Here is a 14,636-nt window from a genome sequence, read left to right on the forward strand (position 1 = left end):
CATATAAGATTTAATACGACACTTCTGACGCTGGATAAGCGAATTTAATCAAGATAGATTTTTAGGATAAAAAAGTTGAATTTAAGATAGATTTTTTGGATAAGAAAGTTATTTAGAGTTTTATTTCTTATACGATTTCTAATTTTCCATATGAATAAAATAGATTGTAACTTTCAAATAAATATCTTATAAATATATTACTTTTATATCATAAAATTCTATTTAAAAATACGAATTAAATAAGATTCATTTATGATATTTTTTAATCAATTAAAACGAGACATTAAAACTTGGCATCTTGGCTTTTCGTCAAGTCGCGACAATTACGGGTTATTTGACTCGATTATTTAAAATTAGCGAATTTGATAGATTTATTATTAAGATAAAAAGTTACTGTATTAGAGTTTGTTTTTAGGTAAGATAAAAAAAAATGGAATAGAAAAAAGTAATCAAATTATAACGTACTAGGAGAGTTAAAATATTTATATGTTTAATAAATAAATAAATAAATAATAATAAAAAAAAAGCAACTCACTAAAACTCTAGGAGTCTATATCATCACAACTTTTTGGGCGATGGTACAACTTTACGAGCTACGGTAATATATTTTTATTTTTACAAATATGATTATCAAGTGGTTATTAAATTATGAGTAGCAAATTCGAATAATATAGATATTTTTCCCAAGTCAATGATATCCAACGTACAAATATCCTAAATCAAAAGAGATATACACTTCTTGCATAACATTGTTTATATCAATGATTGTTTTAAAAATTGACATCTAAATAAAATGTTAATCTTATTAGTAAACAAACCGGGCATCGCCCGGAGCACAATACTAGTTGTATGTACAATTTACGGAGTAATTTTATTTTTTTTTTTTAAATAAAGAATATGGACACGCGTACAAACAAAAATTGTACTGTAAAATGAATCCCGTTGGCCCAGGTTATAAAACCCGTATTTATGAGCATCATGTCTTTTTCAGAAAATATAGCAAGCACATTACAATTCCTACGAGTCCTACCTAAGAGTTTTGTAGGCGGCGGCAGCAGCGGCGGTGAGAGAAAGCCAAGGTCGAAAAAGCTAATAAAATGTCGAGGACGTTGTTACAGCCGATAGGCCAGAAGCGCCTCACAAACGTTGCCGTCGTTCGATTGAAGAAGCATGGCAACCGCTTTGAAATTGCTTGCTACAAGAACAAAGTCCTCTCTTGGCGCTCTGGCGTGTAATCTTCTCTCTCTTTCTTTAGTTTTTACTTTTGAAATGAATTTTTGATTGGGTTTACAACTCTATGTTTCATTTGGTTGTGTTTCTTTCTAATTCAATGTTGGGTCAAATTTGATTAGGGTTCTTTCTTACTTATATGAATGAATTGCTTTGATTTGATGAGTGTTTTGTAGCATGTATTTATTTTTCTTTTTGGGTTTTACCTTCAATAATTTACCCATTTTACTTGTATTAATGTTCTACTAATTAAAATTTTTCTTTTTGGGTTTTACCTTCAAGAATTTACCCATTTTATTTGTATTAATGTTCTACTAATTAAATTACAAAATGATGTTATTATTAAACGAGGCTAATCCAAAAAATATTTTACATAATAACAATGTTTGTATGTCTTATTATTAGGATTTCATCACATGGTATGCACTATTATGTGGTAAGGAATTGATGTGAAACATTGTCATGTTTCTCTTTAAAATGTATGTGGCGGAGATGTGTATGATATATGGATGTGTGGCCAGACAAGAAAGTTTTGGTTGATAAATGAGTTGATTAGGAAGAAAGTAGGGGTTATACCTATTGAAACACTTTGCGAGTTTTTGATTTGCTGAAATTTGATGTAACAATAGGTTTATCAATTGCTCCTTAAATGTGAACTCTTTTGGGTTTGTTAATATTTTTGAAACAGAGAGAAAGATATAGATGAAGTATTGCAATCCCAAATTGTATATTCGAATGTGTCAAAAGGAGTCCTAGCCAAGTCTAAGGATTTGGTTGCTGCTTTCGGGACAGATGATCAGTCAAAGATATGTTTGGAGGTGTGCAGGATTACCTTTGCCTTTTAATTTTGAAACTCTAATGTTGTAGGGATGCTGGTCTTTTGATACAAGTTTATTTTTGTTAGATTTTGGAGAAAGGAGAGCTTCAAGTTGCAGGGAAAGAGAGGGAGGCCCAGTTATCGAGTCAATTTCGGGATATTGCAACTATTGTCATGCAGAAGACTATTAATCCCGAGACCAGGCATCCTTATACAATTAGTATGATTGAACGTTTGATGCATGAAATCCACTATGCTGTTGATCCCCATAGCAGTTCAAAGAAGCAGGTTAGCAGTTCTTCGATTCATTGGTTTAAATTTCCTTTCCCTGAATTGCTAGCATCTCATTCTTTTGTTCTCACAATTTTAATTTCTTGCTTTGTGGATTTGACTTGTTCTGTTGTTAGAGTCATTAGTATAGTTCTGCATCTTTGTTAAGCTAATGCCTTTGATTATTGAATTGCAACTTTATCTTAGTCCTGAAATAGTCCATGCTTTTTCTTATGTAAATGAGTTCCTCATTTTATTATGAACTTAATGTAGGCACTAGAGGTTATCCGTCAGCTTCAGCAGAAATTTCCCATTAAAAGATCTCCAATGAGGCTTCGAATCACTGTTTCTCCAGAGAGCTTTCCCTCTATCAAGGAGAAGCTAGAAGCAGGGCATGGGGATATTGTGTCAAAAGAGGAATCTGGAAATCAACTTTCAGTTGTAAGTTTGTTCTCTACATCAGTGCATCTCATTTCCTAATTTTACAGACCTGATATCGTTTGTTTATATATTTTTTGCTTGACTGTTATGTTTGCAGCTCTAAATTTCCCCTTTTTTTTTTTTTTTTTTTTTCATTCCTGCAACTTTATTTGGAGTTGAGCCTGTTTCTTCAATAATACTTTTTTGGGTGTGTTATTTGAATGATTTGGGACTTTGGGAGCATTGGGAGTTAGATCATCTTTGAAGATAATGTGCCTAATTATCGTAACAATTAGGGGACATTTGGTATGTGCTACTTTAAAATTGGTTACCCAAAAATTGGTTAAGCTATCTTGATTGTGAAACCTCATAACCCGCGGTATCAAATTCTTTTCCTCAATTTCCTAAAATACTATGCCTAAACCCCCTCCCCTTATGAATGAAATTCCAGACCTCCTCCTTCATCTGCTTACCTCTTTCTCATTTAAGTGCTCTTTTCCTCTCATCTCCTCCACCGTCTATAGCTTTTCTTTTATACATGTAACTATCCATTGCATATCATCAACGAATATCTGATATCATCCCCTGTTATATATTCATCTCAGTAGCAACTTACTATAAGCTTTCAACAAATCAAGTTTCTAATAGGACTAGTCATAACATGTTATGGATGATAGGAGAGAGAGAAAGGAGTATAAAAATGGAAGCAGCAAGTTATTCTGCTTCAAATTGATTCTCCTACCCTAATACTCAAGGTGGCTGCTGTTAGTTTGGCCTTTTCTATATAAATGCTTTAATTTTTGGGGGCAAAACAAAAAATCCAAAAAATATTCAGTCTCAATCTATACCCAAATAAGATTGGTTCAAGTATTAGATTCTTATGACTAACGCTGCTGAGTGAGAATACCAATGATTAGAGAAGATACAACTTTGTTGATGAGGACGAATAGGAGGTCCTAGAATCTTTGGTAATACTTATAGATTTCTAGATTGACTCTATCTTGATGTTTCAGTTTTAATATGATTATGTGTTGGGGTTACTCTTTTGCTCATATATATATACATATTGTATAATAAATAAAGGTGTTATGGTAGTCTAGTATTATTATGTTAATAGTCTTTAGTTTTATTAATAGAGAAGGGAAAGGAAGAGGCAGGCAGATTTCTGAGTGAATTATTAGTAGTGTTGTGACCTCAAGTCGCTATTAGGATAGCTGTGACCTAAAGTCACTATTAGAGATTTGGCATCCTAAAGTTGCTAGTTTGTACAAACCCCCATTTTCAATATATGTAATCAAAGATTCAACCTTTCTCTCTTTAATTTTTTGTTCTTTGTGCGAGTAAAATCAGTCAATCTTGAGTCTATTACATATTGTAATATTAGAAGACTAAGATTCCTCTTTAGTGACTTTGCGTGCACTCCACTTGTTGGGAGGATAAATCGTAATACTTTGCTCAAGAAATAGAGACCAATTTTGTAATATCTGCGTCCTCTAAGCCACTTATGGTAAATGTATAACCCTTAATTGATCCTACTTAACTTGAAATAAGCTATGAATGATGAACCTTTGATATTAATGTTATACAATCACGAACAAATCCTTCATTATTACAACCTTTTTTAAACAAATATAATACTCAAACCAAACAACACCCAAGATCAATGAAATCAAAATCAATGAGTATTAATTTCCTATCATTCAAACAATCATATTACATGCGAAACTACTTAACAAAACCTGGTCCTACCATGACATATAAAAACCATAAAATCAAAACACAATGTCTAACTTTATCCACTTATTTTTTATAATCTCTTACTTTATCTACCTTTTTTTTTACACACTCTTTCCATCCTAACTCTCTCCATATGCAAATAATTACTGTAAAGAACATTAAAATTTAATATTATGAAAATATACGGTGAAACTAATCTAACATGTTACTTGATAACGTTTCCTTCCATTAATAAAAAATAAAAGCGGTTAAAGTTAATATGTGAACAGTGAAGAAGTTAGTGTTGCAATATTTTTTTAATAGGAAGTATTTATATCACTCTAAATTGTTTAAATAGTGTACTGCTATACAAATATTCCATGAAAAAATTGAGAGGGGTGCTGATCCCTGTGAAGTCTGCTGTTACACTTGATCATATTATAGTTAAACTTTAATTTGAAACGCCTTTTCCACCTGCCAGCTTATCTGTTTTTTGAATTTCAGTGAACTGTCTATACAAACTTCTTCTTGCTATTTCAAATCTTTAATCAATGAAGCGCAATCTGTTATTGCGCTTTGTGTAAGTTGATCTGCCTTTGCTGAATGTTCAACCCAAGGCATAAACGATCAATATCCTAATGAATAAACTCTGGATACCATATGACATACTCTGGATACCATATGACAAAATCATTAACTAATCGACGCTGATCCCTTTATTGGTAGGGTGTAGGAAGGTTTGGATGTACACTACCGCACATTAAATCTGTTGGGAACTAGTAAAGAGATTGTTTCTGAAAGACCATCTGGGGGTAGTTATATCCCCCCAAAATCCAAACTCTCAGCAGTGTTACACTGCTTCATTGTTTACGTATCTTGATCCTATAATTAGTGCTGTCTGCTGAAAGATCTTGTACATGGCAAATTATCTTTCCCTACCACTAGCATGGAAAGCTGGCCTAATATTAATATTCTGTTACAAAGCCTTGGTCAAGTAATCTAGGGCATATAGTTAAGGTATTGTGCATTTGTTTCACTGCTCTTGAGCTCCTTTAAAATCATGGCATAGACTTTGAGGTAACAATCCAACATTATTTTCCTTCATAGACTGCTGCAAGTGGTGCTGATTCATATTGAACCAGTAGAAATTTCCATCAATTCACCTTGTTATTCTACACATTGGCTTGAGCATGTTCAGTATGTGGATCGTACTTCTGGGTGTTGGTTACAAATCTATAGAAGGCAACATCTGTAGTGAAAGGATAGAAGACAGACTAGCCAACAAAAATATTAGGTCAATTTGGTGCTGTCTAGCATGAATGACCCCTTTCATGTGGGAATAGAGAGAGCAAATCGTGTTTTGGAAGCAGTAAAGGATGCTAAATTGCTAATTGATTTATAAATGGGTGGGATTAATCTTGCTTTTGGGTTAGGCAAGGACAGATAAAAGTCTTCAATAGCTTGAGCTAGATGCAACCATACTGGAGTGGAGCCCTACTTGCTACCAAATCTGTAAGTGTATTCCTGTAGTTTTGGCTTTGGCTTCATGATATGAGTTAAGCCAATATACTAGAATTTCTGGAAATATTTAGTCAGACTAGCCTTTCATTAGTGTTGTTTAGATTGAGGCCTTAGTTATTTTGCTCTCTGGCCCATTGGTCAATCATCCCTGCATTGAGACATACTACAACCTTTAGGTGCTCAACTTGTAATGATTGTTGTTATGTTTTTATTGACTTTAAATTTTGCCTTGACCAATACGAAGTATAGAATAGCCTTTTCCAATACCTTTATTGTTTAAATATTATGTATTAGTTTTTGGAGGGATGGGATTTTTGCGAGCACATGAAAATGGACTTGAGGAGATTGCTGTCAGCCTGTCAACGTATGCTAATATAATAATGTGTGAGGGCTGCTTATTTCCTGAATTCCTGCTCAGACAGGAATTATAAGCTCAAAATTTTTACCATGATATTCACGTGTTCTGATTTACAAGTGCAGGTTTGTGAATTGGATCCAGGTATATTCCGAGAATTTGATAGCTTTGTGAGGAATCTACAAGGAAGGCTAGAAATTCTTGCTGTCTCTGTTCATGCAGAGGGAGATACTGGTGTTGATGCTTTTGATGAATTCAATGAAGACATTCCACCAAGCCTGCCCAAGGAACCTGCAGAACCTTCTGTTCATCAGCTAAGTGAGAGGTTACAAAAGCAGTCGGTTTCAAGTAGTACTAAAATTTCTGAGCTGGAAGTGAAGCAAACCAAATGCAGCACATGCAACGCCGTGGTAGGTGATGCAAAACAATATAGAGAGCACTTCAAGAGTGAATGGCATAGACATAACCTTAAGCGCAAGACTAGAAACCTTCCTCCCCTTAGTGCTGACGAATGTTTGCCTGATGTGGAATTTGGCGACTCAAAGGAAGATCTCAAGGAATACTCGTTTTAATAAATCTTGAATCTCATCTTGCTATTCTGTGCCTACTGTACTGATGCTGCTATAGTGGAACTGGTTTTACGAGAAGACGTGCTTATGTACAAATTTTGACATCACCAATAAGATTTGTGTAACATTGTAAAGGAGTACGTGAATCTGAGCAGTATGTTTCTTTAGTAATCCTTTATGCTTATCAAATTCTCGAATATATTTGTAGATTCTAACCTTTTTACTGCCAAGTTTGCCTTAATTTTTGTGATATTTTTGTTCATGGTAAACACTATAATAAACTAGGTTTACATTAATATAATGTACATCATGCTTGAGTTTGTTAATGTCACGTGAAATAGATATTCAGAAAGACAGCCTACACCGGTACAGTAATGGTATACCCACTGTTGGCTTTCATATACCCTGAAAATCTCAGTGTATTCACTTTGGGTGGCTTTGCCATGTCTCTTCAATCTTCACTTTCTTTCTCCTACAATGGCGGATAATAATCATGTTGGATACCAAGAGTTGGTTAATATGGAGGAAAGTGGAAACCGAGGAATCATCACTGGCATCAGCTTTGTTGGTGATGAGGCTTGCCTCAACAAATTTTAGGAGCTTGTGCAGGTAGAAAATGGATTAAGGTAAAATTCAACATTAGTGGGTGACCTGGATTTGGGTTTTGGTAAAATGCCTGAACTATTTGAGCAGTGAATTTTAAATTGGGTGGTGATGAAAATGAGAGTACCCAAGATCCCATTGTTGAAGATCATATAACTCCATCAGGGATTTAGGGGTATGGCATTCGAGTTAGGCCGTTGAGAGTTTGGAGGAACAAGCAATGTATGATTTGATTGCATTGGAATTGCCAGAATGAGGAGACAACAATCTTCATGAATCAATAAAGGTACTCTCTTTGTTTGTTTTGTTCTACTTACTTTGCTTTATTCTAACTTAGGCATACTCCATTTACCATTTTACCCCTTACTTAAATTTTGTGTTAAGTGATTGAGAGATTAAAGTTTGGGATTATCAAATTTGTCTCTATGATTTTTGTTCAGTTGCACAAATGAACAATAAATTCAATTTTTGCATTTGCTCGTTTTATTCATTTGCTAAAATATTTAAGCTATAAATAATAAAATCAAACAATGTGTAACTAAAAATCATAGTCAAGGATGTTGATTCATGATCTTGTTGATTTATATAGGTTTTCATGATTAAAATTGCCTCTAATTTTGTTTGTTTGTTGGTAAATTAAATGAATATTGTGTACACCAATTGATTGAGATTGAGTATACCGGTAGGAGCAGATTAAAGCATTTTAGATTAGCTTTGTGGTATTGCACGTTTTGTTTATCTTGCTCACTATGGTATTTTAGAACTCTTCCCTGCTTTTCAGAAAAAACAATTATCTCCCTTTTATCTGAGAATATGGTTTCCTGAAACTCTGAAAAGAGTCTGCAGCAAGATGAATAAATACAATACTAGAAATTACATTAGCACAATGCAGTTTGATATACTTTTACATACATGTCGATTTACAGGGTATTTGTATGTTAAGCGCATCCTAAGCTGGTCGCAAAATTACCCATTGGCTGTATTATCTGCATATAAAGGAGAAATTAAGAATCAGTGATCATCCCAGCTTATAGAACTAATGAGATGCAGAAAATATATTGAATAGAAGGGAAAGAAAAAGAAGTTTTTTGTAGTATGTAATAGCTTAAAAGGTTATACTGTATTTTTTGAAGCGTCATATAGAGGGTTTTGAAGTATTTACCTTTTGAACGAATACAAATGTAAGACCTCTTATTTTCCCTGTCTTGTGAGGAATACAAGGAGGCCAAAGCCTGCCATGATCGCGATCTTCATTACCTGCATATGTATAAACAATTTTGCTTTATATTTCAGACACTGTTTTATGCAAAAAACTGATGGAGATTGAGTAAAAACAAAACCTGCCCGCCTGGTCCAGTAAAAGATATGTTGTCAGGCCGTCCGTTGGACTCCAAATTTTTTGATCCAGTAGATCTTTTCTCACTTTTTCTTTCGGTGAGGCCAGTATCTGTGAACTGAAATTATAACAAAAGAAGTAAAACATATCAGAAGTTTCCTTATTACAGTTATTTTGACGATACAATACAGCATGGTAACACATTGGTAAATTGCATTTCCTCCTCTGAGTGTCATTTTTTCTACTTGTAATAATAAAACGTTATACCACGGCACTAAGCATGAAAATTAACAAACTTGTGTGATTTCATTATTTTATTTCAAAGTGAACTCATGCAAGTTGTTTAGAAGAACTTGCTAGGAGTGATTTCATAGATTTGCTGTCAAATTAGAACATTTTATGCATGATGTGCTTGTAAATGAATGAGTGATTTAGATCTGTCTTGGCTGAAAGAGGAAGTATATGCTAGTGTAAGCTTCATTTCTTGTGGTCAGCTAGGTGTGGACTGACCTTTTCTTGATCATTATCTTGACTGCAATTGGAAAGACAATCTTCAGGAACATTCAGAAGTGGACTGTCATCACTTAAAACACATGAGCGTATCATTTCATCCAAAAATATCCAGCCGCGTAAGCTATCAATTGAGCAATGCTCATTCCCATCAAACAATTTAGATGCTCTACATTGAGAAGATTTCCATTGCTTGCTTCTCCATTTCTTATCAATAACTAAAGTGTCATTGGTAGTATATCCATACTTTTGATGGAACAAATCAGTAGAATACTGCTTTCTTCTCGGTAGTGCTTCAAGAAGTGTCTTCAACGAAAATATACTTTTTTCAGAAATAGGTGATGAATGCAACTTTTTCATAGCTTTTTTCTTCTCTCTACTCTCTTCACTTGTAGGTTGGGTATTAGATATGCTATACTCATCTGAAATCTCTAGATGAGTTGATCCGTAGTCCTTATCTTTCTCTCTTCCTTTCCCCATTTTCTCTGAAGTAGAAGAAGCTGATGCTGATTCTGAATTGGACATATCTGTTTTGGAACTCAAAGCAACTATCTTCTTTAAGACTGGCATTTTAATGGGAGTATGCACTCTCGTATTACTGCTTAACTGACCTGTTTCCTTAGTTTTATTTTTACTGGGAAACAACTTCTCTTTTCCTATCTCCTCTGGAGTCGAAGTACTAGGAGCTGCTTTGGAAGTTACAGCAACTGCCTTCTTTAAGATTAGTTCTTTAGGAGTATCCACAATTGTATTTCTGCTGGACCTATCTGTTTCCTTTGTTTTATCTGTAACAGGAAACAATTTCCCTCTTTCTTTCCCTATTTCCCCTGTAGTCGAAGTAGCTGATGCAGTTAAAAATTTGGACAAAACTGGTTTAGTATTAGCAAAAGATGTCTTCTTTAAGATTGGCACTTTGAAAGGGTTATCCACTCTAGTACTACTCCTTAATCGACCCAATTCCTTTGTTTCATCAGTAACAGGTAATCTTTCCCTTCTTTCTTCACCTACTTTTTCCTGAGTTGAAAGAGCTGGTGCTGATTCTAAGTTCGAGACAACTGGTTCAGTATTGATAACAACCTTCTTTAAGTTTGTCACTTTGGCAGGAATATACGATGTAGTATCACTGCTTGATTGAACCATTTTCTTTGATTTATTAGTATCAGGTGATGTTTCCCTTCTTTCTTTTTCTATCTCTTCCCGATCTTGAGCTACAGAAGCTGGTGCTGAATCTAATTTGGACAAATCTGGTTCAGTATTGACAGTAACCATCTTCTTTAAGATTGGCACTTTGGAAGGAATATCCACCATAGTACTACCGCTATATTGAGTTGTTGCCTGTGTTTTATTAATAGCAGGCGATTCAGGGGGGAAAAAAAATCTTGGTATCTCATATTTAAGGTGTAAATGCAATAAAAGACGAAAACTTAAAAGACACTATGAGCATAACTATCAGTAAACAGATACCTTCACTGGACTACTTTCAATAGCAAGCATCAAATTCCTTACATTGGTAGGTTTTTTATTCGACCGACTCTGCTGCTCCACGTTATGTCCTTGAATTCTTTCCTTCAGCTGTTGATAAGCCGGCAACTTATCCAATGCCCCAGTTGATTTGGAGGTGGAAAAGGCCTGTTTGCAGAAAGTGTATTTGAAACATATGTTTATGCGATTCACGAATTTACAATGAACTTTAAGAAAAACACGACAAGAATTACTTGTTTCTTCTGACCAGGTTGAGCTTTGTTCAAAACTTCATCATTGGAATCTGTGAATATTATTTTAGCTTGGTCGTCAGATGGTTCCACACTTCTTTCCTGAGTCTGATGCTGAGACTTGAGTGAATCTTGTGAAGATGCAGGGCTGATATCAATTTCAATTTAGAATCACACTACAAGAAAACTGTCAAAACAAAATTTCCCTTCGTACCTCATGTTTAATGCACACAAAATTCATGATAGTACAAAGCTGAGGAACAAAGATGATGCGGACCTACCACCAGAAGCAACTGCTAAATCTGAGCTACTATGACTCTTCTTCTGAAGATGCACCTGCTTTTTCCGAGCTGCAGATTCTCTCTGCAAGTCAATAAAACTCCTACACATTATATAAGGCAGAATGGCAATGAGATAACTCTTAGAGACTCATATATATACGTTGTACATGATAGCCACAATCATACTTTATTGGTGATTTATTCACTTTGCAATGATAATACAAGTATATCGACAATATCATTATAAGGTTCTGTTGTAGGACTGATACAGTCAAGAATCTGACAGATACTTACCATACTACGGATCCGGTTCAGCTCATTTTCTGTAAGGATAAAATGCAGTCTCATGCGGATATGCCCCCCGTCTTTAAGTGGGAATAGATCATCCCAAGTACCTTTTTCGACAATGGACCTAGTTTCAACATCTGCAAAGCACCTACACTTCCATCAGTGGCCATCACTGAATCACTGCTCATACTGATATATATGTTCAGCAGAATTTACTGACCTGTATGTGCTATTTCACTCCCTTCAGAGTCACGTATCGACACATTCAATTTGTCCCGAAGAGAAGCTAATGCACTACAAGATTCATATAGGCATAATTTCCATCATTAGTATCCAATCAAAACAAACGTGCAAAGGATTACGACGAATTAGCATGAAGATAAGTGACATTACAAAGAAGTTTCTTTATTGTCTTGCATTTCATGTGCCTGTTTTCCCATAGAAACTGCATTGCCCCAAGATTTAGAGTTTAAAATACGATACAAAGTAAAGATGTAGACAACATTTAATCAAAACGAAACATTTTCCATACCCTTTACACCCATGGATGAAGATTGTGGTGGAGATGGTAGTCCCACCAATTCAAGTACTGATAAAAAAAAAAAAAAAAAAAAAAAAAAAAAAAAAAAAAAAAAAAAAGAGCAGAAATTTGTTATATCAGTTATAACACACTTCATGTTGGTACACAAACTAAAACATGAAGAGCTACAACATACCCGATACATGGATAGTTCCTGGCATTGAAAACGAACGATTATACTTGAAAAATCGAGCAATGTCAAATTAAATGCTGATTATTAGTTGTTAAATAAAGAGAAAATAATTTTCAGGGAAATTTTGATAAGCTTTTAGATAGGATGGTTAGGAGTTTGGATTACATGTGGATGAACCTCAGTGATGAAGGCATCTAAGGCATGGACCCACCTAAACTCAAAGATTTTTCGTTGGTGACCTCAAATTTTCACATGCCTAAATCACATATTTGTCTCTTTCATGAAACTATATATATATATATATATATATATATATATATATATATATATATATATAATATATATATATATATATATATATATATATATATATATATAGCAGTCACAAGCTTACAACATCATGATCATAAAAAAAGGGGGGGGGGGGGAGGGGACTAAGAATCGGATCGAATCAGTTCGAGTTACTTCAAATTTGGGTGAAACCACATAATTTATAATTTTGGGTTAGAGTATATTTCTGTTGGTGTTATGTTCAGTTCGGTTAATGTAAATTTGGGATGAGTTTGTAATGATTTATTCGAGTTCGGAGTCGAGTTTAGATAGGTTGAGTATTAGGTTTAGATCAATTCTTGGTTTAGATCAAATCTTGGTCGGATTACTGCAGATGAAGCTGGATCAAATTATCTTAGGTTAGATCAAGCTCGAATCCAATGTGTCTTGGGTATGATTCAAGTTCGAAACAATGTGTCTTGGGTACGGGTTGGATTGGACAAGCCTCGGGTTTGAGAAAAGCTTGCACATGAAATCAAATCAACATGAGCTTTAACATTATTATGATTAGATTCTTCGAATCAACGAAATTAGAGTTTAATTAGGTTTACTGTGGTTTGATTAATAATGGATCTGATTAAGTTGGATTTGAGTTAGTCATGTTGAATTAGGTTTGAAATTATCTCAGGTTGATTTTGGCTATTAGCTAGATGGAATCGAGTTGGATTACCTATGACATAGTTGAATTAGAGTTTGAGCTGACTTAGGTTGGGTCTAGAACAATGCGGGTTGAATAGAAATTCGGGTCTTATCGGATTGGGTTGAATAAGCTCTTAAGTGGAATGGAATCCCGGGTTATGTCTTGTTGGGTCAATTGCAATTGTTCTCAGGCTAAATCAGGTAGGATACGAATTGTTGTCAATCGAATGCAAGTTTCATTTGGTTCTGTTCATACATATCAGATCCAAATTGAGTCTTTAGTTTAATTTCCCCGCATTGGTTGTAGATTGACTTTAGTTCTTCAATTCTTGGTCTAAATCATATGTTGGGTTAACATCGGATAAATTTAGGTCAATTTCTTAGATCCAAATTCTTTGGATATATGGGTTGGTTTTCGATTGGTTTCAGTTGTTTAGTTAAATTAGGTGACTTTTTGACAGTCCTAGTTCTAATCGTTTTAGTTCTAGTTAGGCTAGTTAGTTTCATGGTTCTAGTTAAAAATTAATAGTGTATATTGATAGTGCAAGATATTGCGTTATTTCCAATATTAAGTAACATACATTAGGCACATTAAATGATAAGGTCATGAGAATGTAAGATACCTCAAATGATTAGAATAAATTGGCAAGCACCTTACATAACTTTTTTTTTTGGACAAGAGCAAAGACAAGATTATTAAGTACTAAATGACGTACAACTAAGTCTATTAACATTAGCCAGGTGGTGAGCCTTGTTCACCTAGTCTCTATCCACCTTCCAAAGGACACAAAACTGGAAAAGAGAGCCCAATTTCCATATTTCCTTAAGACTCCAAACTAGTTCCACCCATCTCTCTGGTTGGTCGGGAGAGGATCTGAACTAGTAAAGTTGAATATGAGTACGCAATAATTCGTTGAAATGCCCGCTCTGCAGCCCATCGCAAAGCATGAATACAAGCTAGGAGTTCAACATCTAGCGCCGAAGAGGTTTTACTGTAGCTGCCTCCACCATCATGAAAAACATTCCCATCCCAGGGGTAGGCCCATCCAACACCCGTATTTCCTGAGTGTTTTTGCCACGAACCATCAATTAAAATTATGGCTTTTGCATTCCGAACTGAAAAGTGTGCATTCTTCAATTGACCAATACTAAAATTTAAGAAACCCGGAGGCAAACTACATACTCCCGCTGTTTGGGGGATCAAGAGTACTATAAGGCAACTCCTCGGGATCTCTGAACTTAATTAAGATATCCATTGTACCTTTAAAATTCCTGTAGAGAGCTGCCATATCCCCATGGTCTTCTCTAAACAGTACACCTTCCCAT

The 14,636-nt window shown here is 34.7% G+C and overlaps 2 protein-coding genes across 5 annotated transcripts; one reads left to right on the top strand and one right to left on the bottom strand.

Annotated features, from left to right (window-relative positions):
- Positions 1-991: 991 nt before the first annotated feature.
- On the top strand, positions 992-7,150 carry LOC110716808 (ribosome maturation protein SBDS-like). Its single transcript, XM_021895448.1, has 5 exons — positions 992-1,231; positions 1,919-2,048; positions 2,135-2,335; positions 2,591-2,758; positions 6,455-7,150. Exons 1-5 carry the CDS (start codon positions 1,098-1,100, stop codon positions 6,899-6,901), a joined length of 1,080 nt encoding a protein of 359 aa, XP_021751140.1. The 5' UTR covers positions 992-1,097; the 3' UTR covers positions 6,902-7,150.
- Positions 7,151-8,281: 1,131 nt separating this feature from the next.
- On the bottom strand, positions 8,282-12,558 carry LOC110716891. 4 transcript variants are annotated; one of them, XM_021895543.1, is made up of 12 exons: positions 12,345-12,558; positions 12,161-12,217; positions 12,022-12,073; positions 11,849-11,922; positions 11,635-11,765; positions 11,341-11,422; positions 11,063-11,190; positions 10,812-10,976; positions 9,348-10,682; positions 8,842-8,955; positions 8,664-8,758; positions 8,282-8,487 (listed from the first exon to the last, which is right to left on the bottom strand). In XM_021895543.1, the coding sequence occupies exons 1-11, from the start codon at positions 12,367-12,369 to the stop codon at positions 8,693-8,695; spliced, it is 2,229 nt and encodes a 742-aa protein (XP_021751235.1). In that variant the 5' UTR covers positions 12,370-12,558; the 3' UTR covers positions 8,282-8,487; positions 8,664-8,692. The 4 variants fall into 4 exon arrangements, with proteins under 4 accessions (XP_021751235.1, XP_021751236.1, XP_021751234.1 ...); XM_021895544.1 differs by having other exon boundaries at positions 10,854-10,976; positions 11,063-11,207; positions 11,337-11,422; XM_021895542.1 differs by having other exon boundaries at positions 11,063-11,207; positions 11,337-11,422.
- Between the last annotated feature and the right edge of the window lie 2,078 nt (positions 12,559-14,636).

This window comes from Chenopodium quinoa, unplaced genomic scaffold, assembly GCF_001683475.1.
Source record: "Chenopodium quinoa cultivar QQ74 unplaced genomic scaffold, ASM168347v1, whole genome shotgun sequence".
In the NCBI taxonomy this organism is placed as follows: domain Eukaryota; kingdom Viridiplantae; phylum Streptophyta; class Magnoliopsida; order Caryophyllales; family Amaranthaceae; genus Chenopodium; species Chenopodium quinoa.

Excerpts from the sequence above, each read along its gene's own strand:
- LOC110716891 (XM_021895542.1), bottom strand. The coding sequence starts at position 12,369 with ATGCCAGGAACTATCCATGTATCGG. Across the intron at positions 11,766-11,848 it reads GAGTGAAATAGCACATACAG|ATGTTGAAACTAGGTCCATT; the intron begins GTCAGTAAATTC and ends GGTGCTTTGCAG. Across the intron at positions 10,683-10,811 it reads TTGAAAGTAGTCCAGTGAAG|GCAACAACTCAATATAGCGG; the intron begins GTATCTGTTTAC and ends AATAAAACACAG.
- LOC110716808 (XM_021895448.1), top strand. The coding sequence starts at position 1,098 with ATGTCGAGGACGTTGTTACAGCCGATAGGCCAGAAGCGCCTCACAAAC. Across the intron at positions 2,336-2,590 it reads ATAGCAGTTCAAAGAAGCAG|GCACTAGAGGTTATCCGTCA; the intron begins GTTAGCAGTTCT and ends AACTTAATGTAG. Across the intron at positions 2,759-6,454 it reads CTGGAAATCAACTTTCAGTT|GTTTGTGAATTGGATCCAGG; the intron begins GTAAGTTTGTTC and ends TTACAAGTGCAG.